This window comes from Sander lucioperca, chromosome 13 (genome assembly GCF_008315115.2).
Source record: "Sander lucioperca isolate FBNREF2018 chromosome 13, SLUC_FBN_1.2, whole genome shotgun sequence".
Taxonomy (NCBI): domain Eukaryota; kingdom Metazoa; phylum Chordata; class Actinopteri; order Perciformes; family Percidae; genus Sander; species Sander lucioperca.
In genome coordinates, this window is record NC_050185.1 from 29,639,150 (window position 1) to 29,666,425 (window position 27,276).

Consider the following 27,276-nt stretch of genomic DNA (forward strand, 5'->3'; position numbering starts at 1 on the left):
CATAAGCCTAGGCGCATTTTAATAAGGTGCTGTTAAAACAACAATGAAATGCTGCACTATTGACTTTAGACCAGGTTTTTGTCAATGATGTGATCACTTTCCGCTGCCTCAAGATAGCAATACGCCCAGAATGCACCTGAACACACCTCCCCGTAAGACCAGCACGCCCATGGGCGCAAAGATGAATGCAGGTGCATTTGCTATTTAAACGACGTGGGCGTTGGACGGGACTTGCGTCGGGCTTTGCGCTGTGCTGGGTGCAAGATAGGGCCCTCTATGTTTAAATGCCATTAAAATGGGTTTGTAACAGTAAAATGAAAACAGTAGCTGAAGTTTGACTCACTGTTTTGGAGGAGCAAAACTAACTTAAATAAATTAAAGCTTTAGTGCGTAACTTTTTTATACTAATAAACGTCCGTTACATTCAAGCCATTGCCAAATGAGTTGCTACAAAGCTAATTAAGGCTATCAGCTCCACACAACTCTCAACAACAACAACTCTCTCTGTATTTCTCAGTATGACTATGTTCAGAAGATTGGGGCATCCGGCGACTTTCGCACGCAGAAACTCGAGTGAAGATAATGACCTCTTCTGAAGAGTCTGTCATGTTTTTTTTAATCCTCCGTGTCCTCCTTGGATACTAGCAGTTGTGTGGAGGAGGGGGTGTGGCGGTGTGCAGCCATGGAAGGCTTGTACCATGTAGACGCGATGACAGTGTTGTTGTCATTACTTAGACTTCCTCATGGGGGCGACAGAAACTACGCACTATAGCTTTAAATAATATAATATTAACTAAATGTGATGAATGAGAATACTGCAGGCTTTAAAAACAGAAAACATGTTGGGTACCATCTGCATCCTCTCTCCACTCTTTATTTATCTTTCTCTTCCTCCCTGACCTCACCGTCACTGTCCTCTAATAGCCGGGACTGGTGAGCCAGCCGCAGTGCCACGGCTGTCACCATGGCAGCGCCCTTCCCGCTGCCGTCCTCCGAGACGAGGAAGGTGATGTCGCACTCGGGGGCGAGGCGGCGCACCGTCGCCCGGAGCTTCTCGCTGAACCTACAGGAGGAGGGAGGAGAAGAGGGAGGGTAGGTGAGAGAGTGAACAGGAAGGACGAGAAAATCTATCTCATATCTATAACACGGTACCTTGACTCACAACATTTCATACTATAATCACAAAACACTCATCATACGCACACTTACACACACGGACACGCCTATTCATGCACACACACACACACACACACACATACGTTTGTTTCACTATCTTTGTGGGGACCCGTCATTGACATAATGCATTCCCTAGCCCCTTACCCTAACCTTAACCATCACAACTAAATGCCTAACCTTAACCCTTACCCTCACCCTAACCATAACCTAATTCTAACCCTAATCCTAAAACCAAGTATTAAACCTCAAACAGCCCTTTAACCTTGTGGGGTCCAGCATTTTGGACCCCACGAGGCTGTGCAGACCCCACAAGTATACTGTATTCCCCGGTTTTTGGACCCCACGAATATAGTAAGACAAACACACACACACACACACACACACACACACACACACACACACACACACACACACACCTCCCCCACACCCATTGTAAACTGTCCCCTGTAGCGTTTAGTCAAATTCTTTTGACTAAATTCTTTTTCTCACATTCTTTATATGTTTTATGTTCTGTGTGTTAATAAGCTCTGTTTACGTATGTCAAATAATCTTTGTATACTGTATGTTACATAGCTTTTACACTCATTTGGGTTATGTAAGGTTTGTGGGCAATGACACGCAACAACATACTTTCCATTATATTTTTGATATATTTTCAATTGTCATCTGTGTTTTTGTTCTTCACATAAATAGGCTAAATAAAGGTATTTCCACCGTAAATTGGTGCATAAAAGTGTATCCCAATACAGGAAATGAAGTCGCTGATGCTCAAAACTTCCCTTGGGAGGACAGCCAGACCCCCCACTATGATACGGGGGACAAAGGCAGATTCTGGCCAATATATATACAGTACAGTATACCCACTACAATACATTAGACTACCGTACTACTGATTCACACCCTTAGAAGAGAGAAAATATTCAGCGCAGAAAGAGAAAGAAAAGTAGCATATATCGCACACGTCATTATCATGAAAAAATGCTTTGAATGCAATATCTTCTGCAGAAATGTGTCCTTAAACTCACGAAAGGAAATAAAACTGAAGGAAAGAGAAGTTTAAGCAATGATTCATGGTATGCGGTCATGCAGTTCTTCTCAGAAAGACAGGAAGTGTGTTGATGTGTAGAGATAAATATGGTGTATCATCTTCACCAACTTCAGAAAGAATTAAAAAAAAAAAAAAGAGGAAAAAACAAACAGGACTTCCTCCTCTTGGTCCATTTACATAGTGGCTGTTTTTTCTCCGATCACCGGCTCAGTGATAGTTTGACTTTGTAGAAAGCCACAAAAATTCAAAGAAAATGATGGAATGTGTTCCTGCTTTACTTTACTTCTCCATATTCAGAGACAGGAGAGTTTGTCAACATAACCAGACGTCATTTTTCAGTAAATATCAGATCATTTTCTCTACTTCAAGATTTGGATTACAATTATTGGTTTATTGTATCTTATGTTAAAACATGTTGGTGTTTGGCAGCCAGCTGGTTTTGCCGCCTACACATGATAGGCGGCAAAACCGCTTTGCGCCGGCCGTTCCATTGATTTCCTCTGGGGGAGAGCGGTGGCGCCCAACTATAGCCTTAAATAAACTCCAATACATCCAAAACTCTGCTGCCTGTCTCCTTACCCACACCCGTTCCCGTGATCACATTACTCCTGTCCTTCAGAACCTCCACTGGCTCCCTGTTTCTCAACGCATCCTGTTTAAAGTCCTCCTCCTCACCCACAAAGCCCTCCATAACCTTCCTACCTCACCGACCTGCTCCACCGCCACAATCCGCCCCCTGGTTTTACTGTAAAGTGTCTTTGAGTACCATGTAAAGCGCTATATATATATAAAATGTATTATTATTATTATTATTATTATTATTATTATTATACGCTGCGCTACCCCCTGCTCGGATTTGCTGCTTTGCGCTGCGCTCAAAGTTCAAATTATTTCAACTTTGACATAGTTGCTGCTGACCTTTCGAAAGTGCAACATGAGATAACAGCATGTTGTTACCTAGCAATGGGAAATAGCTTCCTTGCCACCCTTGATGACAAATACCTGCTCTGCGCTTTGCTCTGCGCCCTACCTAGCGGTGCGCAGAGAGCAAATCGCTAATCGTGTGAAGGAGGCTTAAAGCACTTTATAACTTTCTTTTGAAAAGTGCTATATCATTAAAGTTTATTATTATTATTATCATAATTATAATGAATGATAAATAGGAGAATTCCGGCCTATTTGTACGTTAATCTTGATCGCCATAAACATGCGTGTACTTTCGATTGAAAACCCCCCGACCCAAATCAGTGCAGGCAACATGGAGAAGCTGCAGCTACGTGTATGATCTTCCACTGAGCTAAAACGGCAGTTGTCGGGGCAAGTTTTAGAGTGCCTTTGTGCCTCTTAACAGACATAAAATGCAATTAATATGTCTGTGCCACATGAACAGGGCCCTTACGTGTCAACAAGATGCATTTTCAACTCAGACATTGTTTAAATTCACCTACCCTGGTCCCTGTCTCGATCCTGCTGGTAGCTAGCTTGCCCTGCTAGCTGATAGCCGTTAGCTGCTAGCTGCCGTCCGGTGAGTGTATTCAGACAGGCTTCTGTGATAATCATCCCGATAACAATCCACGGAGCGGCGGTGGTGTGGCTATGTCCTCCAGAGGACAGGTCATGTCACATCTTAAAGTTTATTCTCCCCTAAAAAAAATAGTACTGCAGTAGTAGTTGCTAGCTGCTAGCTGCCCTCCGGTGAGTGTGTACAGCCAGGCTGTGATAATCATCCCGACAACAATCCAGTGAGCGCCCGGTGGTCTGGCTATGTCCTCCAGCGATCAAGATTAAGGTAAAAATTGGCCGGAATTGGAAGTGTTACCCATAAAGTGCAACCAAACACATCATTTGTGATTTAACTTTCAACTCTTAACTTTTTAAAGATGTACTTTATCACACAGACTTTAAAGAAAAATCTTGACAAAATGTCATTCTCACTGCGTCTGTATTTTCCTCAGTGCTTACTTGGGGTGTTTTCTGTAGACTGTCCCGTCCACCCCCACGGTGGTTTTCAGGCGGGCCAGCTTGCGGTTGGTACGGATACGGTTGGTGATGGTTGCCAGGGCAGCGGCACAGAGATCTGCAGAGCGCGAGGAGATGGTGTCGCAGACCAGACGTACGACGCCGCAGTCGACCGAATTCCATTTCAATCCCAACTTGGTCAGAATTTTCTGGGTGTTTTCCAGACCGCTGACCTGCCTGAACCAGAGACACAGACAGGAAGTAAAGACATACAGATGTTGGTGTTCAGGTTTGCTGTCTGTTGTAGATATAATCATCTGAAATAAAGGCCTGGTTCTGACTTCAAGGGGAGATAAAGGGATCTCAAGAATCTGTGCCTAAAAATGTTATTAGAATCAATATAAACTAATACAGTGCCCGTTCAAAATGTGCCTGTTTGGAAAGGGCCGATTGCTTGGCCTGTGGTAATGCTGCTTCAAGCTTTCTCCAGTGCCATTGTACCCCAAAATTACTTACAGAAGGACCCCAAAGCACTTAATATGCAACCCCACTGTATAGCCTACTACTGACTTACTGTGTATAATATACACTATCCAATGCTGTCCAAATTGCAGCAAATTCCAAACTCCATGTTCATGGAGTACTCAAGAAAACAAGTGTGAAGTAGATCGGGTGAACGGTTTAGGAGATATTTAAGACACACACACACACACACACACACACACACACACACACACACACACACACACACACACACACCCCGATTTATTAGAGTTGACAAAAGTTGAAAACAAATGAGTTTCCCTTTAACGATCATTTCTCAGTGCCAGATCAGAAAGTTTACAACTCAAGACCACACAAATCTAAACAAAAGACAAGGTGAACGATTGATTTCAAAAGAGTCATCGGACACTCACTCCTCAATCTCAGAGATGAACTTTGTCTCAAATGTACCCGGGGTCCGCAGCGCCTCCGATGTCTGGCCCTTAAACAGCAGCTTGTTCTCCGCCAGCCTCACCAGCAGCAGCCGTACGATTTCTCCCAAATACATGCCGCTGATCATCTTCTCAAAGCTACAGGAGAAAATAAATACATTTAATAAAAATAAAAGTAAGAACTGTGTTTCTGTGTTGTTTATTCATCATGCCCCGGGTGTGCAAAGGCCTAGTCTGTTAAAAAAAAAAGAAGAACCTTGGGTATCTTTCCGAGAAATCTGTAAAAACCATAGACAGTAAAAGAAATGGATGTGACCCTGTTGTTTTCCACTGAGACCAGTGAAGAAGCACTTTTCCGGTGATGGCTGAGCGTTATTGCGCAACCTCAAACTGAGCTTGATGATGCAGCTGTGACGTGAGCAACCTGTCTGAAAGTTGTAAGTCTTCTGGTAGCTGTGCCAAGAGAAGTCTCAATCATTCCAAAACTTGCTGAGATGGAGAGCGTAGGTATATGTAAGGAGATAACATAGGCACAGGCTAATTAACTAATAAACTAAAATGCTAGTTAACATTAGTAATTAAACTTAAACAGCTAATGTAAGTCGAAACTGCCTGCGAGCTTCTCCTGTACTGTATGGTAATTTATTTATTGTGCGACAGTATGTTGCGTGGATATGTCACAATCGTTAATATTTTTACATAAACGTCTGCTACGGAGCCATAACGTGAGGTACAAGGTAATGGAGCCTTTTATACATTGTCGTGTTTCTTTAGAAATAAACAATGGACAAATAGAGTCTTTAAACTCTTCAGATGTAAAGTTATTCTCTGTCAAAGTGACGCCAAAATGAATGGCAGTCAATGGAATGCTAACGGCACCTGATGGCTTATTAGCATCAAAATGGCTCCATGGGAGGTACGCTTTGTGGAGGCTGGCTTACCCCCTTGGTAAAAACTGGAATTGATAAGCATTAGTCACATTAGTGACACCATTTTTAAAGTCAGTGTGTCAAGAATAACCACTATGGGTATTCTGGTGTTTGTGTTCCAGGGCTGTAGTACTCAAGACGCTTTTCTATTGTCTTGGACTCGTTGGTATTTGGACTCGGACTTGTCTCGGACTCGACCATTGGACTCGCCAAACATTCTAGTTGTTCTCGACCGAGTCTAGCACTATATGCTTTTTTCTAAAGTAACTTCTTCCTTCAAAACAAAACCATTAATGAAGCGCACTCGTTCAGAAAACAGGTATTAGTTTAATTTAAAAAATCCATCTAGATTAGCCTGGCTGCGTCATATACCTTAAATCATCAGGCTTCAATCATTTTCATTTTGGCCACAGACACAGTGTCAACAAGCACTTTGTACTATGGATTCTTCAGGACACGTAATAACTTCAAGAATGTGAAATTTGTTACATTTTTCATCGGCAGTACAGAATGTTGTTGTTACACCAGAATAAAAAAGACTCAACATCTAAAATGTGAAGTTGCACTTCAGCTTTATGTGACTTGAGTGAATTAGTGATTTTTATGCTTAAAGTAAATAATATGGCCTAATTTAATACTTTCTTTCTCCTTCTTGACTGTCTCTCATTTGGACTTGGTCTTGACTTGGACTCGACTAGTCCTGGTCTTGGACTTGTCTTGGACTCGACAAAGGTGGACTTTGAATACAGCCCTATTGTGTACACCTGACACCAACAAGTCAGTTCTGAAAAACATAATTTTTGTTGTTGTTAATGGATTATCTAGTCTACAAGATGTTTTCCAAAAGTCAAAAATTTGGAGAAAAGCAGCCACTCCTCACATGTGAGAAGCTGGAACCAGACAATATGTCATCTACTGTATGTATTATTAAAGTTGTTAGTGATTTTGCACTGAAGACATTTTCCTAATGATTTGTCCTACGCACATGTGGACGCCGGGGTTGATAGACGTCTTGTCCACCACCACGTCAAACTCCGTCTGGATGTCTTTCAGGGAGCCGTCGTCTCCGAAGCCGCCCCACTCCGTGTTGATGCACATCCGCCCGTCCTCGCCCTCCACACGCCTTACGTTCCTCATCTCCTCCATGTAGCAGGCATTGGTTCCCGTACCTAAAGGAGAAGAGAAGCATGAAGGGGAGATTGTAGCGGTTTGAAGTGTGAAATAATAATAATAACACTGGAATTCTGCAACATGTTATTCTTTATGGTCTCATTATTTTTTTAGGAATGTATCTGTTTGAAAATCACAAAAAAAGGGCTGAGAAGCAAAACTCAAAACCATTTTCTGGTTTTGGATGTGTTGTCAAATCTGGGTGACGTTTAGTAAAAATCGATCTGCTCGTTACAGCCACGCTAGCGGTGGGTTGTAATTCTGTACAGTTTTCATGTTCCTCTCAGGATGAATTGTACTGACTCCTCTGACTTTTTATCAGGTACAAGCTCTCACTTATCCAGTGAAATATCTCTACTTTCTCCGATACTGACACGTTTTAGTTTGTTTATTGTCAGACTCTCTTTTAGGCTATGTTTAGATGGAAACTATCTGAAGAGAAAACGCAAAAGTGGCATTGCGTTATCACTTTCTATTCCGCGTTAAGACAAGCGTTTTTGGGGCGAAATCAAAACATACAGACATATGGACCCAATTTCTTCAGCAGTATCCTGTACCTGGAAGGACATCATATCCACACGAGAAAGACACTATTTGTAAAAGTCAGATATCATCAAAGCTGAAAGCCATCCGGACCAAGTATAGGCAGGCTGTGGATACCCAACGGCGGAGCGGCCATGGGCGAGTAATCACTCTATATTTTGATTTATGTAACGAAATATAAATATAAATAAATAAACGAAAGGCACATCTGATAAAATATGCTTACGTTTTCACCTGCAAGCGTTCTCGTGTAAACAGGGCCTTAGACTCTCTTTGAGTGAAAGTCTGTCTTCCTTTTTCGGGTTTCTTTGCAGTGTAGGTAGTTGTTGCCAATGCTAGAACAGCAATTTTATCTGCAGGGTTTTCCACCATTGAATCAGGCTTTCACTATCTGAGGTTGCGTGCACGGGCATCTGCTTTTAGGAACGCTCTCTCTCTGAAATTACCTGTAATTGGCCCAAGCCTCCCGCCACGTGCTAGATTTACTAAAGCCTGAAAACAGAATCAAGAGGAGGTGCAGAAGTGTAGTTCTTTCTATGGAAGGTTTGCCCAATGACGCCAACAAAATCTATCTTTATTGTCTCCAAGGGGGAGACTTAGCTTGCAGCCAGGGGACATCAGTTGGTCAGTCACACAGACAAGATTTCTACAAATTATACCATAAATGACATGCAGTCTTCTACCGGTAATTGTTTTTAATTAGAATGTAATTCTGCAGTTTTGAAGTCTTGCAAGAGCACAGATTCATAACTTATCAGTACTATGATGCAGGTTATTTAATTAGGAAACGGTTCATGCATCAGGATCTGCTGCAGTCATTTAAGGGATTTGGAGTTAGAAATAAATACACAACATTAAAACCTTCCTGCTTGTTCTCCACCACCCTTTATTTCAGTCTCTCCAACACAAACACACACATAGAGGGGTGCTGTAAACATTTCCCCGAGGGAGCTTGCTTCATATTCCAGGGAGAAAACTAATCAGAGCAGAGAAAGGGGATGTTTCACCGCCACAACACGACCCTCATTATATCTAATGTGATCACGCTGTCAAAGAGCCTCTCCTGTGCACCAGGTAAAACACATTATGCCTGTTAGGTAAGAAATAATATGTTCTGTAAAGCTCGGTAACACCTGAGAGGATGCTGTTATCCATGATTGGCTGTAAGAGTGAAGAACAGCCTCCTGGGTAATGTGGTTGGTTTCCAACATTACCAGTTACTGCTACAGTGTATTACAGTTATATCCTAATCATCGTGTTAGACATTCGTTCCTATCTTCCTATTGGTTGTCAGGCTGAGATGGGCGTGGCGGGGAGACTGAGAGGACAGTCGAGGTGATTTATTTTTCCCCATCGAGTTGTGTTAATGTTAATGTCCGCGTCTTAAATGTCTACAAATGAACTGGCCCCGGATAATCGGGCTGATTGTGCCAGACTGGGCTGGTCAGAAGACGTTGTGAATTGGCAGTGGAGCCAAGGGACAGGTAGGCCCATCTACTTCACATGTAGCCTGGCATATAGTGGTGTGCGATACTGCAAAATTTGGTATTGATCCGATACCAAGTAAATACAGGGCCAGTATCGCCGATACCGATAACAATACCTTGCATCATCAAATTGCTACATCTGAATGAATTTTCATGACCTTTAAGTGGTTTTGTGATTTTTTCTTTGGATTATTAATAGGTTAAAACCCAGGACAGAATTTCCATATGCTTGTATAAATTTGTTGTGTCAACACTGTATCTCACAGCCTTGCCTATACAGCTTGCCGTTATTGAATTTTCGGCCTGAAAATATAGCCACACAGGGCTCCTCTTCCTTTCTGCCATTCTTCTGCTCCGTCTCTGTCCTGCTTGTGTGTGTGTGTGTGTGTGTGTGTGTGTGTGTGTGTGTGTGTGTGTGTGTGTGTGTGTGTGTGTGTGTGTGTGTGTGTTGTGTGCTGCTGGCCGCCACCGGGCCTGGCTGCTTGCTTGCTTGTTTGCCTAGCACCGCTGAGTCACATGACGGTACAACATCAAATCACAAGAGGGGAGGAGGAGCAAAGTGTGCCTGCTCTGCGCTGTGACAGGAGCGGCACTGACACAGACACAGACAGTCAGGTCGCCTCTCTGATGAAACTGCAGCGGTGCATACTGGAGAGAAACCAAAACTAAAGTATTGATCTCATTACACTGGTACTGATCAATATCAATACCAACATTGGTATCAATATTTGGATCGATCCGCCCACAACTACTGGCAAACTGAGTGTTTGGGCAGCCAAAACTTTGGAAGCCCCTAAACGTAAAGCGAATATCAAGTTTTCCCAGCGTTGTGGTCATGTCATGACAATACAAAGATACAGCTTCAGTTCCATCCACATCCATGACATTTATCCGTGCCATTTATTTTATTTTATTTAACCTTTATTTAACCAGGTAGGCTGTCGAGAACAGGTTCTCATTTGCAACGGCGACCTGGCCAAGAAAAGCATAAAAAGCGTAAATGACAACATACAGAATACAATAGACAACAAAGGTACAGATTAAGTAGGCAGTTCAAAGCCGGCACAAAGTGAGCTGTAAGTAAGTCGATGGATATCGAGTTTGTTAAAGACCACTTAAAAAACTCAAGTATTTGATAAACAACGATATTAGATCTACCCTCTTTATCTAAACATAGGAAGCGTGCCACGCGACATACTGTTGAGAATAATTGATAATGCAGATATTATTCCTATTAACTTAAATCATTTTTAAAAAGGCGCTGGTCACACAATTTTTACGCCAATGATTCTTGCCTATTAATGGGTTTAAGTTTAGTTTTAATTTAACTTTTCTCTTCACTTTTCATGGAAGAAGAGAGTTTAAACTCATTAGTTAGTTAGCCATTAGCTGCATTATATCTACTGTATCTTTTCATAAAGGAAGAAAATACATTTATAAAAGGGTCTGGGTAGAATTTTCATATGTATACATATGCTATATGGGGGAATGTAACTAAGCGCATTTACTCAAGTACTGTTCTTTAGAGATGTTCCGATACTGGTATCGGTATCGGCTCCGATACTGCCTAAAACGCTGGTATCAGTATCGGGAAGTACTGGAGTTTATGCACCGATCCGATACCACGTAATAAAGCCCTAAAGAAAATCTACGTTAAAGTAGTTTATTTACATTCTTCTTCTGTTATAACTGACTGTCAAACTGGATAATAAAAGAAAGTTCTGTGGCATTCATTGTTTGTGGTTGTTCATGTTTCACAAAGAGTTTAACCTGAGCCAGATAGAAATCATATCCCATCCATACAGGGATAGTAGTATACAGTTGTTAAAACATAATAAAATATATGACACACTGGTATCGGATCAGTACTCGGTATCGGCCGATACGTTCAGGTATCAGAATCTGTATCGGGAAGCAAAAAATGGTATCGGACCATCTCTAATGATCTTCAGTACATTTCTGAAATACTTGAGTAGTTCAAGTTTATGCTACTTTATACTTTTACTTTTACATTTTGATGCAAATACTTTTGTACTTTAAGTAAGATTTTAAATGCAGGACTTGTACTTGTAACGGAGTATCTAAAGACATCCTGAAGTTGTACTTATTCAAATAAATGCTTACCGATGATCATGCCGATCTCACAGCTCTGGTCTTTGTAGCCGCAGCTCATCATCGTGCCCACTGTGTCGTTCACCATGGCAACTGAGCCTATATCATAATCCTGCAGAGAGACACAGAGAGAGAGAGAGAGAGAGAGAGAGAGAGGTGTGTTTATGTGCTTTCTTTTTATAATCTGTATACCAAATAACCTGCCTACACACACATTGTGCTCCATCTGTCTCTCACAGTGTCACAATGCTTTTAATCAGAAACAAGACAACAAACAACATCAGTCAGCTTCAAGTACATCCAGAAATATCACGGAAAAAACATCCAAAAAGATAAATGACCACTTTAACAGCACAAATGAATAACTTATAATAGTATTCTGGGAATCAAACACAGGTTTGGCTGCATGTAGTCTATATCCACCACGTTCCACTTCTGGGGTTGCGCCGGTGCCGCAGGAAATTCCGCTGGGTGCATGTCTTTTCACCGATGTTTCCTCTTTCTTTGTGTTGTATTCTAAACTCCGGTGGATTTATGAGGACTATGGTTAACTGCTCCTCAGATCTCTGCAGGGTAAATCCAGACAGCTAGCTAGACTATCTGTCCAATCTGAGTTTTCTCTCGCACAACTATTTTACAGCAGCTCCGTGTGGAGTTCAGCATCGCCCATGACGATTCTGATTGGTTTAAAAAAAAATGCCAATAAACCAGAGCACGTTTTTCTCCCATCCCAGAATGCTGTGTGGACTCGCCAGACCCTCCTCTGCTCCGCAGCGTGTGGATGGTCTGGCAAAGCGAGACTACTCTGGGTTAAACCACCTCAGTAGCTAACCCCCTCTGGAGTGTAGTGGAAGTACAGTACTTGAGTAAATGTACTTTATTGCATTCCACCACTGGTTTACAATGGTATAAAACATTTGAGAAGCTGGAACCAGACGATGTTTAGCCTGAAAAATGACGATTAATCTATTATCAAAATAGCTGCCAATTCATTTTTCTGATTTACCGACTTATCATTGCAGCTCTTAACATCACAGCACTGTTGTGTCCATCATATTGCTTCAAGTCTCTTTTTTTAAAAATCACCATATGGGCCTCAGTATTTCAGACTGACCCCTCTCCTGCGAATGGCCTCTTTCAGTAACTTCACCACGTCTTTGCCCTCCACTCCGGAGCAGTTGAAGCCTTTGGTCCAGCGGATCAGGATGCTCTGTGTAGAGAGAACATTTAATACACAAGACAAAACATTTTTTAAAGAATAAGCAGATTTTTCATTTGATCTTTCATCATGCAAAAACATTTTCCTATTTTTATCCTAAATCGTACTTTTTTTCTGTAAGGTCTGGTTGACCTTAAACAAAATTCAAATGTGTAGTGTGTGTGTGTGTGTGACAGAGAGACCTTGTCTATTTCTTTTTGTTCGCAGGGGAAGGAGAAGGTGAAGCCCAGAGGAAGAGTTTGTCCCTTCAGATTCTGAGAGATGAGGAAGTCACCGAGACAGGCGGCGATGTGGTCGAACAACTGGACAGACAGACAGACACATTATAAAACTAACTTTCTGTCATATTTGCTGAAACTGACCCTATGTTCCAGTAGAACTACATGAAGCAGGTCATTAAAAAAAATCTGGCACCACCTACAGCCTGGAGTGAGATTTGCAAAAATCCACCGCTCCCTGTTCAGATGCACCAATCAGGGCCGGGGGGGGGGGGGGGCTAACTGCGTGTCAATCACTGCTCATACACACCCATTCATTCTCCCTTGTGGCCGGAGGGGCTTAGCAGACCATTTGGGCCTTTAGTGGAAAGGGGGGAGGGACTGAGAAGTTGTCGATGTTCAAATTCTTTGGCTAAGTCCTGGATCTTCACAATCCTACCTACAGCATCTTTAAATCCACATTACTCTATCAAGTAATCAAAACAAAACACTACAAAAATACACCGATTGTACAGCGACGTTAGAAAATTGAGTTTCTTCCATCACAAATGATCTTTGTTCAGTTTTTTAAAGCTGCATGACTCGCCTGTTCTCCAGTTCCAAGCATCATTTCCTTCGGGATGGCACAGATCTGACTGTCCATCTTCAGCACTTTCTGCTCCTCCTCCACCACACGGACGTGAAGCACTCGGAAGTTTGTTCCACCGAGATCCAACGCCAGGAAGTCGCCTTTCTCTGCCGGGAGGAAGGAAGCGGATTGGCTGATCAAGGAGTGTAGGTGCACATTAGTCTTGCATTGCCCTCCTCCACAGCGCTATTTCCGGCATGCTATGATACTGGTACTGGTTATTTTGGTGGTTAAAAAAAATCATTATTTATAAAATACTAATTTACAATTGATATTGTTATTTGAGTGTCTTTCCTACAAAGAGCTTTTGTGCTTTATTGTCTTATCTTTGACTGATGTCTTTTTAGGAGAATATTACTGTAAATAAAAATATGAGTGTTCCTTTAAGGGAGAGGTGAAAACCAGGGCAGAAGAAGTTACTCTATTTTATTCAAACCTTGCTAATGTTAAAATGAAAAATTACAAATGTCTTTATTAAAGACTGAAGATAAAGTTGTATTTGCCCAGTAACACCTGAACATTACAGTATGCTCTTTTTGTGGCTTTCTTGGATTTTTGATTCCACTTCCAGCTGATTTTGTTTTTTTACACATATGATCCTGTCAGCCTCTTATTGTGGAAGAAAAGGAGTTAAATTAACCCTAAAATTAGGAGCCAGTTTGATTTTAGACTTTCGTGGCCCCAGATGTGAGTTCTGCAGTTGGACCCTCTGGAATAAATGAATAAATGTCTTAGCTTGATTTATATTAAAGATGTTTGCATCATGTATGTATGTGTTAACCCCAAATATGCATGTCCGTCTGCTGATACGCTAATCATGTTTCTTCAATAAATCCTGGCAATTCATTACTTAAACTCATTATTTCAAGTCAAAAGACATAAACTCAGAAGAACTCATGTTATTAAAGTCTGAAGTGGTCTGTAAACAAACTCTAAAAATTTGAAGTTGTTGTATTATAAATATATATATTTACAGCAGAATCAGAAATCGCTTTTAACAAACAAGGAATGTGCCTTGGTATTTTGGTGCATAGCGGTCACAATAAACGTACTAAGAGGGAAGTAAAATAAACAAGTATGGCAAAAATCAAGAATCACGGAACATACATTTTAGAATTTACATTAAAAATATGTAAAATATATCTGTTTTTAAATAAAAAGAGCTGCACAGTGTTTTAAAACAAAGAAGATGGAATGTGCAACATATTTACTAAAGATTGTACAAATGTTCGCAGCATGAAGAATATGTGCAATGTGCACCTGATTAACTTACATGAAGATAATATGAACCTACCCGTCCCGTCTGGTGTGGCCCTGACGAAGGTAGGCAGCATCTTGACGGCTGCCCTGTGGTGAGTGTTTTTCCCCAAACCTAGATCCAGATCCTTGCTCAGCCGGGCAGAAACATCCCGCAGGTTCGCCTCAGACAGCTGGAATGGCTCCAGGTACTGCTGCACCTGCAGACAGACAAAAAATATCATGGACAAAATTGACTTTTGGGACATAAATGCAAGGGGCATAGGTTTAGTTACAAATTTGGGGGGGGTCACATTATAACAGAGGGGTCTGGGGGTCCTCCCTCATAAAATCAGACATATGACATATCCCCTGCATCACCCCCGAAATCTATGCCCCTGCATTAATGTGTTAATTACACACAGATTGAATGTACATCAGTAACCACTTTATGTTATAATTAACTTGTGTAACTGTTTTTCCGCTATTTGTCTTTTGTCCACCATTTGTTTTTGGTGTACATATCAAGAGAGTTTCAGTTCGGAGCTGCCTTATTATTTGTCAAGTGTCCAAACTTTCCTTCATTAGTCTGTTGTTTTATTTTGTAATATTTTTCTCTAAATAACACACTGTACATACAATATATACTATTCCACACATTTACATACACTATTTACACACAGATGAGTATTAATATTGTAATTTTTTCATTGCAGATTGTCCACATAAAGTAAACATGGCTCGATCCTGGAGAGAAAGACAAAGTAAGAACTAATAAACTCTGTATAAATAGCACTTTTGAAACCAAAGATGTAAAGTGCTACAGCTAGTTGAACCAGGATTAAAATCCTGACTGAAATGGCAAATAAAAGGGTAAATTACATTGGTGTTACTGCAGAGAGGAATTTTTGACGCAGCCTAAAGAGGTTTTAGCCAGCCCCAAAGGAAAATCATCAGCACTAAAATGATAAGAACTGAGAATAAAAATAGCAATTTAAATCCTCTCTGAATGTGTTTAAGAGCAATTGACCAAACAAGCGTTGAACAAGCAGAACATAAACTTGAATATGAACGCTGATCTCAGTTTTACCTCCAGACTCTCCTTGGGATTTATTTAAATATTATTTTTTTAAGCAGTTTTGTTAATTGGGGTTTTATTTACTCAATCATAATATATGTGTTGTTTATCAATTTGTCAGAAATAACAGGAAAATTAAAAGATTTCTGTCGAATAAGGTAACAGAGACTTGTTACTCATTGGCTGTACTCGGACCGATCCTGCTTACTGCCGTGCGTAGTCCCCTCCCCCAAAGACCCATTCTGAGCCAGGAAAAACCCTGAATTAAAAATAATACAAAAAGTAGTGAATGAGACAAAACAGATTTGACATCATTCATCCACAAGATGGCAGCGTTTCCTCAAAAAACCTCCAGCATCAAACCAACACCTGCAGACAGCCGCTGCTGCACTGACAAACCTGTAAAACACGTTTAAAGTGGAATAAAAAGGTGCTGGGGGTTAGTTGAAGTCTGCTTCTTTCCTGTGTATACCCTTTTCTCTTCCATTGTTGGAGTCAGGGCTAGGGTTGGATTAAGGTATCATTATTAACATTATCAATATTATTAAGTTATGCTGCACTTCAGGTCTGAACGATGCTGTCCTTCAACGCATTCTCATGAACGGGTTCGTATGATATTGTACGAAATGTTATGCGCACTAAAACGTATGATATTACACAAAAACTAGGAGACCTCCGACTGGTCATGTGACATTGGCTACAAAGCTCCATGCTACAGAGCGGCAGTTGCTAGCTGTTTAAGCCGCTACGGAGCTTTGTGCCGCCAACTACGGTGTTCTGCATGGTGCTCCGCATGGTGCTCTGTCAGGTCAGCAGTAGTTGGTGGTTCAGTTACCCCAGAATAGGTGACTATGAAGTGGGTACAGAGCACCGGCGGAGATTACGGTTACGTTTAGGCAAGAAAAAGTGAGCATTATGCGGTGACGAAAGTTGAGTTTTGGCACCAAAATGACTAGTTAAGTTTAGGAAAAACACTCCCAAGGAACACGCATTTCCTGGGTATTTTTTTTTTTTTTTTTTTTTTTTGTAACTCCACTCCCTGGCCTGAATGTCCAGAATAATGTGAAAAAGAGAAGCAAAACTACCACAAAGGGACACGAAGCGACTACAAAGAGACGCCAAATGACCACAAAGACCCAAAACAACCTGAAAGAAAACAGAAATTACCAAAAAAAGACACACAGGACTACACCACCTCCCCCTAACCCTAACCCTACACCGGCCCGCGCCTTTTGGCGTTTTTCCATTACATGGTACCTGCTTGACTCGCCTCGACTCTACTCGCCTCGACACACTGTGCGTCCGTTTTCCATTGCAGATTTTAGTACCGCCTCAGCGTGGCTGGTCGTATGCCGGCTCGACGCACACACCAGCGCACAAGTATAAACATCAGGCCACTTGAGTTTGTTTTACAGTTCTGTGGAGGCTCCACGCAGAGCTTTCGCCGTAGCCTGTGTAGCCTACGTAAAAGTGGCCTGATGTTTATACTTGTGCGCTGGTGTGTGCGTCGAGCCGGTCATGTGTGTGTGTAGTTAGTCTACGGCGAAAGCTCTGCCGGTGCCTCCGCAGAACTGTAAAACAAGCGGCGCCGCAGTAAACTGCCGTGACGTAACACGACACACACACAGAACGTCGAAGGTGTGTTGTTGTTGCCAGAAGACACATTTTGTTTCAAATGAAGCTGGAGGCAGCAAAAAAAACAGCTGGCTAAACTGTTTAAAAATAGCGGGTTTGTTCAGGACACCCCTGTCTGTCGCTTTCACGTCACCTTTTCGGCTCGTCTCAGCTCGCTTGGAACCTCGACTGAGGAGATACTAAAAAAAGTACCTGTTAGCAGGTACCAGGGACTTTTTTTTCGTAATGGAAAACCAAAAAAGGCGAGTAGAGTCGAGGCGAGTCGAGCAGGTACCATGTAATGGAAAAGCGCCATTTGATTCCCTACTGTAGGTTATATTTTGTCAATAATATATGTAGGGGCTTTTAGAATCATAGCTTGGCCATTGTGTCTGCTCTTCCTGACTGTTTGTGAGAAAAGCCATCTGGCAGATATAATTCTAAAAAGAAAAGGGAGTACCAGAACATTGAGAAGATAATTTGAACTAATAAAAAGAACTGTTAGATCAGGGGGAGAGGGAACAATGGTCAAGTTATTTGCAAGCAGTGAGAAGTATAAAACAAGTTGCGAAATGTCCTTGGACTCTCGCGCTCCCAAAAGTCTGCAGAAGATAAAGAAAATACACAGGTATTCAGTAATATGAACATCGTAAAACATCTTGTAACCAGTGTATATGTTTGATAAATAGAAAAGGTTATTTTGGCCTTTTTGGCCAGACCGGTCATTGGTCAGTCATTTCTCAGATTTATTCCTACACTACCTAACTACCCAGTCGTCGGACGAAGCAGGGGGAATCATCGAGAAAACTTTCCCATTACCTAACCCTAACCCCCCCACCCCCTCCCTCTCTCGCCAATAAGCACACCTAAGTCTTGCACAAAGCCAGGGAAAACACTGATGTAGGCTATGCACAATATAAATATATAAAAAAGAAATAAAAAGACATGTTTGTGTTTGTGTTTGGTGTTTACGCTCCTACATTTCTGTTAAATGAAGTGTTTCAGAAACATGTTCTGCAGGAAGAGGCCTGGCTGGTACGGCATGTTACGATACTCTGGAGATGCCAGCAACCATTCACATTTATCTTCCTGTTTTTTCCGCTTCCTTCAAAGTCGGAACAACACTGTTTTTACACACAGTAACATACCAAACTGCATTCATATTTCTACATAAAAACATATTGTTCTGCAGCATGGCGTACAGGTGTGATCGCACCTACATAGCACCTTACTTTATTATTAAGTATATCGGTAAAGTTTTATTGTTGTTAATTTTTAACTGTTAATACCAATAGTCTCTGAGTTAAACCTGGTTCCAGGATCAGGATCAGGTCTGGAGCCTGTCTCTGCCGACACTAACAAAACGTATGGATACAAACATGCACCTTTCCTCTCTTATTCTCTCTCATGAGTTACAGCCAGGGGCGAGTTTTCTCAGGCTTTTTTTTTTTTAAACACTTTCTCTCTGCAGCATTAAACTCTTTCTTCACCTCCTTTTCTCACGTACTTATCTCTCCTCCCTGTTTCATGTACTTACATGCTTGCTTTTACACCAGCGAAGGCGTGACTGACTTCATTCCTCCATCATGACTTGAGAGGATCCCCCCACAGCCCTGTCAGATGAACTCGCGTACCCTTTCATCTATTCCCAAATCATGTTCCAAATGTATAACACTGGTCATTATATAAAAGTGGATAGTGTTATTTTTAATCATACAACTGAACTGTGAATATTAAGGTTGGTTTGGTCAGCAATCATACTGCTTGGAGTGAAGCCAAATGTTTCAATTATTTACATTACTTTTAGTTAATCCTTTAGTCATTACTTTTAGATACCTGTTTAAACTTCTAGTTTTCGCACTCTTTCTAAATTACAATAAAATTACAACAACGTAGTGTTCAGGTGTTACAGTTGACTCAATGTTAATATGTGGATATATTATGAGCTACTCTACAATCTTATGTTTCCCATGGCAACTACAGAAGTACCCCCTGGGGTACAACTACCCCTGGTTGGGAAACACTGCTGTATATTTACCTTGCAAGGCAGATGGATTCTCGCGATATCGCTGTAACAATAAACCAGCGGTGAAAGAAGCACACAAATATTTGACTTAAAGCTAGCGTCAGGACGTTTTACATATATTTGAATGTCCGTTACATTCAAGCCTTTGACAAGCAAGTTCACACATTGCTGATTGAGCTGATCACCGCCCCCGGGAAAGGTCTCTGTATTTCCCAGTGTTCCGGAGTTGTGGTGTCTGCGGCGACATTCCCGTGCTGGCGCACCAGAATGATGCTGACACAGTTCATTTGCCCTCAGAACGAGTAGTTTACTAACAACAACGTCATTACATGAGCAGCACACAAAGTGCTGTCAACCAACCTTTATCAGAATCAGAATCAGAATCAGCTTTATTGGCCAGGTTTGCATAAACAAACAAGCAAACAAACAAGGAATTTGACTCCGGTTAATCTTTGCTCTCAAAGTACAACACTCACTTAACATATAAAGGATAAAAACAGAAAGGATAGTAAGAAATGTAAAAAAAAAAATACTGTTAAGTATGCAGGATAACAGTATAATACAATTTTACAAAAAAAATACAATAATAATTGAAGAGAGGGAAGGAATAGTGCAATATCAGTATAGTCTGAGATTTAAGATTTAAAGGTCCCATGGCATGAAAACTTCACTTTATGAAGTTTTTTAACATTAATATGAGTTCCCCCAGACTGCCTATGGTCCCCCAGTGACTAGAAATGGTGATAGATGTAAACCGAGCCCTGGGTATCCTGCTCTGACTTTGAGAAAATGAAAGCTCAGATGGGCCGATCTGGAATCTTCCCTTTATGACGTCATAAGGGGAAAGGTTACCTCCCCTTTCTCTGCTTTGCCCGCCCAGAGAATTTGGCCCACCCATGAGAGAGAGAGAGAGACATCATGGCTTGCAAACAAGCGAAGCATGGCAGTTGGTCAAGGCCACACCCCCACTCTCCACCTTGCCCCCCCCCTCTCTCCTCCTCAATAGCATTTAAAGCTACAGACACAGAAATGGCACATCCTAAGGAAAGCTCATTGTGGGACTGGCTCTAGTGGCTGTAATTCTGCACCAAGGCTGAATTTCAGGAAAGAGACTTCAGATACAGAATTAGGGGACCACTAAGGTCTATATAAAAGAGACTTCAGATACAGTATAGGGGCCCTAGGTTTATAGAGACTCAGTACAGTATAGGGGCCACTAGGCTATAAAAGAGACTCAGATACGTATTAGGGGACCACTAAGGTCTATAAAAGAGACTTCAGATACAGTATTAGGGGACCACTAGGCTATAAAAGGACTCATACGTATAGGGGCACTAGGTCTATATAAAGAGACTTCAGATACAGTATTAGGGGACCACTAAGGTCTATATAAAGAGACTTCAGATACAGTATCAGGGGACCACTAAGGTCTATATAAAAGAGACTTCAGATACAGTATTAGGGGACCACTAAGGCCTATATAAAAGCATCCAAAAAGCAGCATGTCATAGGACCTTTAAATATAAATATAGTGCAAGGCAGTACAATGCCATGGTAATATATTAATAACACTATTGTAATTGTAAGATTGAAATATACATGAGGTAGATAAGCAGAACAGTGGTGATTGATTTTGTTCAGTGTATGGGTGGGGGCTATTTCTGAGCGTTCAACAGAGTTCACTCACTTATAGTTCTTATTCTGACATATAGTGTATATCATAATCTATTAGTTGTTATAGTTACATTTTGTATTAGTAGCCTGAATCTGAAAAATAACATAAACTGTCAGATTAATGTAGCGAAGTAAGAAGTCCAATATTTCCCTGTAAAATGTAGTGGCGTGTTAAGTATCTTAAAATAAAAGTACTCAAGTGATGTACATGGTACTTGAGCAAATGCACTAACACGGCTGACTAAGACTAAAATATGCAGGAGGCTTTCAAGTAATAAAGAGGAGTGTTGGGTGTGACTTCTGATGCACTTGTGATCATAATGCAGAACTGGATTATGCTATTGAAATATGGTCATGTTTTTGGTGTTCATCTGTCACTGAATGACCCTGTGACTGACGCTCCTTATTGATGAGTCAGACTAATATAAACTCTGCGATTTTCTAATCTGAGAATCCTCCCCAGCAGTTTGTTGATCAGTCGGTTCCCAACTTAAAACCACAAAACTTGTGAATGCCTGCTTGAAAATTAAGTATTAAAGAAAACTTAAAGTTTTTATCCTGTTCCTTTTTCTTTAAATTTGGAACAGCAGCTCTATACATATCTACTCCATTTCACCCTGAGACCCTCTGCTTTCGTTTGAAAGGACCACCAGAGGTCCACTGAACCCCAGATTTGAAACCTTAAGATGTATTTTTTTTTTTGTAACAAGACTTCAATCACAGGGACAGAAAGTGATGAATGACGCTAAAATAAAGGTTTTACACAATCAAACTAATGTCTCCATATGTGGTTGTGTATAAAGACGATATACTGCATGTCAATAGCTGTCTTGTCTGTATTCTAACTATAGTTTTTGTTTGTAACCTTTGGTCAGTGATAGAAGTATTCAAATCTTTCACTTGAGTAAAACTAGCAATATCTCAGGATAAAAGTACTCCACTACAAGATCAAAATCTACAAAAAGTACAAAAGTATTAGCAACAAAAGTATCAAAAGTAAAAGTACTCATTAGGCAGCAGAATAACTCCTGTCAGTGTGACATTATGTTGTTGAATTATTATTACTTATGCACTATTTTATGTTGAAGCTGGTTAAAATGAAGCTTATATTAACTACTTTTTATACTGTTGGGTAGTTCAATCTATAACAACAATTATTCTATAATACATCATACACATATTTTTTGTATGTAAAACCTTGATCTCCAAAGTAACTGAATCTGTCAGATAAAGTGGAATACAAAGTACAATATTTGTCTCTGAATTGTAGCAGAGTAAAATATTAATAAACTTTGTATAATAAATACAATAAAGTATAAAGTAGCATGCAATGGAAATACTTAAGTAAAGTACAAGTACCTCTTAATTATACTTAAATACAGAACTTGAGTAAATGTACTTAGTTACTTTTCACCACTGCCTTTGGTTGTAACATAAGTCTCTTAAGTTTTCACTTTAAAAAAAAAAAAAAAAAAAAGCCTGAATATGTTGAGTATGTTTTAGTTGTAAAAGTATTTTGTGTCTTTTTTGTGTTTGGCACATGTTGCCCAATTTAAAAACTCACACATCATATCAGACATCTTCTCAAACTGCTGTTCAATTATAGTTGCAGAATTTGTGATTTGGGGATAAAATGGGGCCTTTTCACAGTGAGTTTCATGCTGTGGGGTCTGATTTAATACGGACTGTGGCTCGTCTACACTGGTGGTTGGCAGAATTTAAACAAACAACAACAACAACAACAACAACAACAACAACAACAACAACAGCAGCTCCTCAGGTGACACGTACCTTACTGAGCGTGTCTGGAGGGATGTCATCCAGGTGCAGGGCTGGGGTATCTCCGTTCATTTTGGCCTTCTTGGAAATCTGTGTGCTGTTCCTGCTGTTCGCCTTCTGCTTTTTGTTCTGCTTATCTGGACAGAAGAGCTTAAAGGGTCAGTTCACCCAAACTACAAAAACAATATTGTCTAATTCCATAAAGCCATGCAGATAGTCTCAGATCTCCACTACTGAGGCTTCTGCCACCAAACTAACATGCTCCTAATGAAGATAACATGCTGATGTTAAGCAGGTATAATGTTTTCCATGTTCAACACGTTAGGTTAGCGTGTTAGCATGCTAACATTTACTAATTAGTACTAAACACAAAGTACATTCAAGGCTGATGGGAATTAGTTTTTGCATGCATTTGGTCATAAACTGAAGGACAAATAAAGATTTTGAACCTGACGGTGGCACTAGAGGAAAATTCAGAGGATCTCCAAAGTCAATAAGATTCTTCATCTGGGGACCATGGATGCCTGTACAAAATATCATGGCAATCCAACCAATCGTTGAGATATTTCAGTCTGGATCAAAGTGGTTGACCTACAGACCAACCGGTGTTGCATACTGCTAGCTAAGCTAAAAAACTCAACACAATGTATCTGTAAAGACACAGTCCCTGTACGCTTGCTTATACAATGCAACTGTACCAAAAGTAAAATTCTTAAAACTGTCCACGGAAATGTCTCAAACACTCCTTCTGTCCTTCTTTTTGCGCAAACAGCCATAGCTTGGAAAAAATATGGCAAAGTTGAATAGAGTATACAGTACTGCTTAGCTTGTAGCTTGTGTGGTTAGCTGCTAATGTTGAGCACATAATAAATAGCTATCTGGAACATGGTGTTGTTTTCTGTTTATGTTTTAAGATAAACTGTTATCCACTTCTGTGTTTAACTACTGGCAAAAGTTGTCATTTTAACAAATATACTTTGTTGGCATTCAACAGTTAGCTAACAGTCAAACCTCATGGGAGGTGTAACTTAGCTGCTAAATGCTAGCCAACTGACCTGAGAGAAAGCAGGAACTGGGATTCAATGAAAGAAATAGCTAAATAGGCTACTAATTAAGAGGCATTCAGAAGGTTAATAGTAGCTAACTAGCATAGATAGGTGTAAGCTAGCATGGCTAATTTGAACTTGAAGCTAGCTAGGCTCAATTTCTACCTTTGATTTCACCTTAAATTTCAAACTAAACATTTAAATTTTGGCTGCTAAAACACTCAAATGTGTTGTGGTATTCCACAGACCTTGATATAAACAGTTGTTTCATCCCATGGTTCCCAGATTTTTTTGTTGCACACCTGCAGAGCCTCTAAAGTCAGCCAGGTTTTGTTTTTCTGTCTTACAGGTCTATATTTTGGGAGCACACACATATCATAGAAAGATACAAAAATAACCACCGGAATAAATATTCTTAAAAAAATTCAAAATAAGTTTTAAAGATGGATAATATTACATGCTGTTGTTTGATACTGATAAACTTACAGGTTCCACTGACTTTCTTCCTTATAATGTCCTTCTGGCAATCTAACACACACACACACACACACACACACACACACACACACACACACACTACAACAAGTAACAATAGGCTACTTTCAATAAATCTATAAAACTGTATAATGACGTTTCACAGTAATAAAGAGGTCTGTTGGCATGTTTTATAGATGCTTTCACTCAGTAATTATGGTCTAAAATGATGCTCAAATATTTGTTATGCCTCGCCAGCTGTGTGTGGTATCACCTTTAATCAATATTGGCTTTGGAGCCTGAAGCTATCCGATTTGTCAAACTTTAAACTACCGAGTGAAACATCTCAGCATACATAGCCTAAATAGATTGCCATGTAATTTGGTACAAACATTCATGATTTCAAGACAGTGTATACTACTGACTTTGGTGATCAGTTTACTTTACCTCTAGTGCGCAGGCTACATTTTGTTTGGTTCAAAATAGAATATTTCGACAACTAGGCTACTAGATGGATTGCCATTCAAATTTGGTTCAGGCATTCATGGTCTCCCCAATTTCTGATCGCATTCCTGCTGGAACATGTCCGATTTTGTAGGCTTAGCAGGTTTTATTGGTGAGTTTTCACGGTAGACAGTGCTACTATACACTGTTATAGTCAGGCCCTGGCAGCAATGATGGACAGTAGGCTACAGAGACGGCCAGAGCACAGATGCGGAGATACGGAAACTCTGACCAGTCAGAGCAGATTGGATTTTTTTTTCGAGTGGGGGGGCTTAAAGAGACAGGCGCTAAAACAGAGCGTTGCATGCAGAGGGTGAATACAACTACAGAGCAATCAAGTGTTTTTTAAACGTTAAAGTATGTAAACATGTTCTAGTAAAAATACAATTATGAACCTAAAACTGAGCAGGAAAGGTCCCCTTTAAATGATGTGAGCGCATGGTTATAACTGAAGGTGACTCAGATGACATTTTAAAGGCCGTTTTATGCTTCTGCGTCGATTTGACGGCGTACCACGGCAGACCCCTCTGCGTCTACGCCGGACCCTAAGCCGTAGCCTGACGTGCACCTCTCAAAAAATTTAACTGGGAAAACGGCCTTAACTCTGAGCTTTACCCATCTGGATTTTGGCATTTCAACAGTAAGAGGCCACTCTGTCTTTTCAAGAATGAGTCAAAGTGACACTAAACGTTACACCTTTGAGAGTCGAGACCACCTGAATATATTTCTTTGTATTTGTAAATGTTAGTCTTGTTTTTAGATGCATGGGAATTCAGTTTGAAATGTGGATTGTTTCATGAGTCAGCTGAGATGGTGTAATCATGTGCAATCATATTTCTTAATCAATTCCTAATATTATTAACTAATTACTAATATATTATTATGCAGGTAATTGTCAATGGAAGATTTCAGAGTTTAAACCAATGCAAACTAATTATTACCCTGTAGCGAAATAACAGTAACTATTGTGCACGAAAGTAAAGAAATCCCAGAGAATCCTTTTTATTGTCAAGATCACGTGGCTTTACAGTTGGCCTTTAAGTCATCAAACAGAAAGGTCAAGTGACAGACAAAAGAGGAACGAGTCCTTTTTCAATGTCACCTGCTCTTCATCGTCAGACCTGTCCAAACACACTGTAATAAATCTAACAAATGCAAACCAAAGTAAACTTTACACATATGTAAATCCAACCAGTGTGCCGACACAGTAGGGCATGAAAAGAGAAAACATCATTTTTTTTCTTTCACATTTAAATCAGTTGAAATGTCATCTTTAAAATAAGTTGAATTGACAGGATTATCAAATGTAAAGTGCATCCTAAATCTAACCTGTAACCTAAAAAAGGTGTAACTTTTCACTGTGCACCTACAGGAGCAAAAATGTGACCCACTTTAAAATAACATTTCCGGTTTTGCCAGGAAACACATCAGACCAGTTGGTTCATGAGGTGATAAAAAATAAGCCAATATTACTGCTAAAGTCACAACCATAGGAGAAAATACATCTTAAGGTTTCAAATCTGGGGTTCAGTGGACCTCTGGTGGTCCTTTCAAACGAAAGCAGAGGGTCTCAGGGTGAAATGGAGTAGATATGTATAGAGCTGCTGTTCCAAATTTAAAGAAAAAGGAACAGGATAAAAACTTTAAGTTTTCTTTAATACTTAATTTTCAAGCAGGCATTCACAAGTTTTGTGGTTTTAAGTTGGGAACCGACTGATCAACAAACTATTCTTATCTTATATCTTATCCAACATGTAATGCACAAAGTAGATGAAGTCAAGTAACTCACCGTTGTTCTGCGCTGCTCAGACTCACGGGAGTCAACTGCCTTTATGAATGAGAAAAGAGTGAGACGTCAGTTTGTGTTTACACACCCTTCATCTGCAGCAGTTATGTGGCAACATGATTGTTTTCGGAGCTGACAGGCGCGGAGGATGTCGGGGGCGGCTGTCATGTTTTACACGCGGCGGTACGGATCCGAAACGGACCGATTCCACGGAAAAAACCGACTCTACCAACCACGGCCGAGCTTCGCCGAGAAGACACCGTGTCGTGGTCATGATGAAGTCCAGAGGAAGCCGAAGGAGAACTCGTTTAGTTTGCAGCGGCAGTAGTCTTTCTGCGCGTAAAGGCGCACGATGAGCGCAGTCTGTCGGCTTCTGTTCTAGGATCAGTTCACCCCAAAATTACATCCATCTTAAATGAGGAGTCATTGTCGCTGCTTCGAAATTCATTTAGAGCTGCGAGTTAGCGAATTTCCTTTTAAAACCTAGTAAGAGAGAGAGAGAGAGTAAATGGCAGTGGTGGAACTACATTTACTCAAATAGTGTAGGCTACTTTATACTTTCCCACACATTTCTGATGGAAATATTTATTCTAAAATGGGCCATTCTTCAAAATGAATATTTTTACTTCTGGTAC

At 40.6% G+C, this 27,276-nt stretch overlaps 1 protein-coding gene across 2 annotated transcripts; it reads right to left on the minus strand.

Moving 5' to 3' along the window:
• Window positions 1-842: 842 nt before the first annotated feature.
• On the minus strand, window positions 843-26,753 carry LOC116055978 (hexokinase-2-like). Of its 2 annotated transcripts, none has more exons than XM_031308070.2 (11): window positions 26,645-26,753; window positions 22,844-22,968; window positions 14,719-14,881; window positions 13,383-13,531; window positions 12,761-12,880; window positions 12,474-12,569; window positions 11,372-11,471; window positions 7,033-7,216; window positions 5,101-5,256; window positions 4,187-4,420; window positions 843-1,063 (listed from the first exon to the last, which is right to left on the minus strand). In XM_031308070.2, exons 2-11 carry the CDS (start codon window positions 22,901-22,903, stop codon window positions 874-876), a joined length of 1,452 nt encoding a protein of 483 aa, XP_031163930.2. In that variant the 5' UTR covers window positions 22,904-22,968; window positions 26,645-26,753; the 3' UTR covers window positions 843-873. The 2 variants fall into 2 exon arrangements, with proteins under 2 accessions (XP_031163930.2, XP_031163929.2); XM_031308069.2 differs by lacking the exon at window positions 26,645-26,753 and adding an exon at window positions 26,366-26,472.
• Between the last annotated feature and the right edge of the window lie 523 nt (window positions 26,754-27,276).

Excerpts from the sequence above, each read along its gene's own strand:
- LOC116055978 (XM_031308070.2), bottom strand. The coding sequence starts at position 22,903 with ATGAACGGAGATACCCCAGCCCTGCACCTGGATGACATCCCTCCAGAC. Across the intron at positions 12,881-13,382 it reads TGCTTGGAACTGGAGAACAG|TTGTTCGACCACATCGCCGC; the intron begins GCGAGTCATGCA and ends CTGTCTGTCCAG. Across the intron at positions 5,257-7,032 it reads ATCAACCCCGGCGTCCACAT|CTTTGAGAAGATGATCAGCG; the intron begins GTGCGTAGGACA and ends TTTCTCCTGTAG.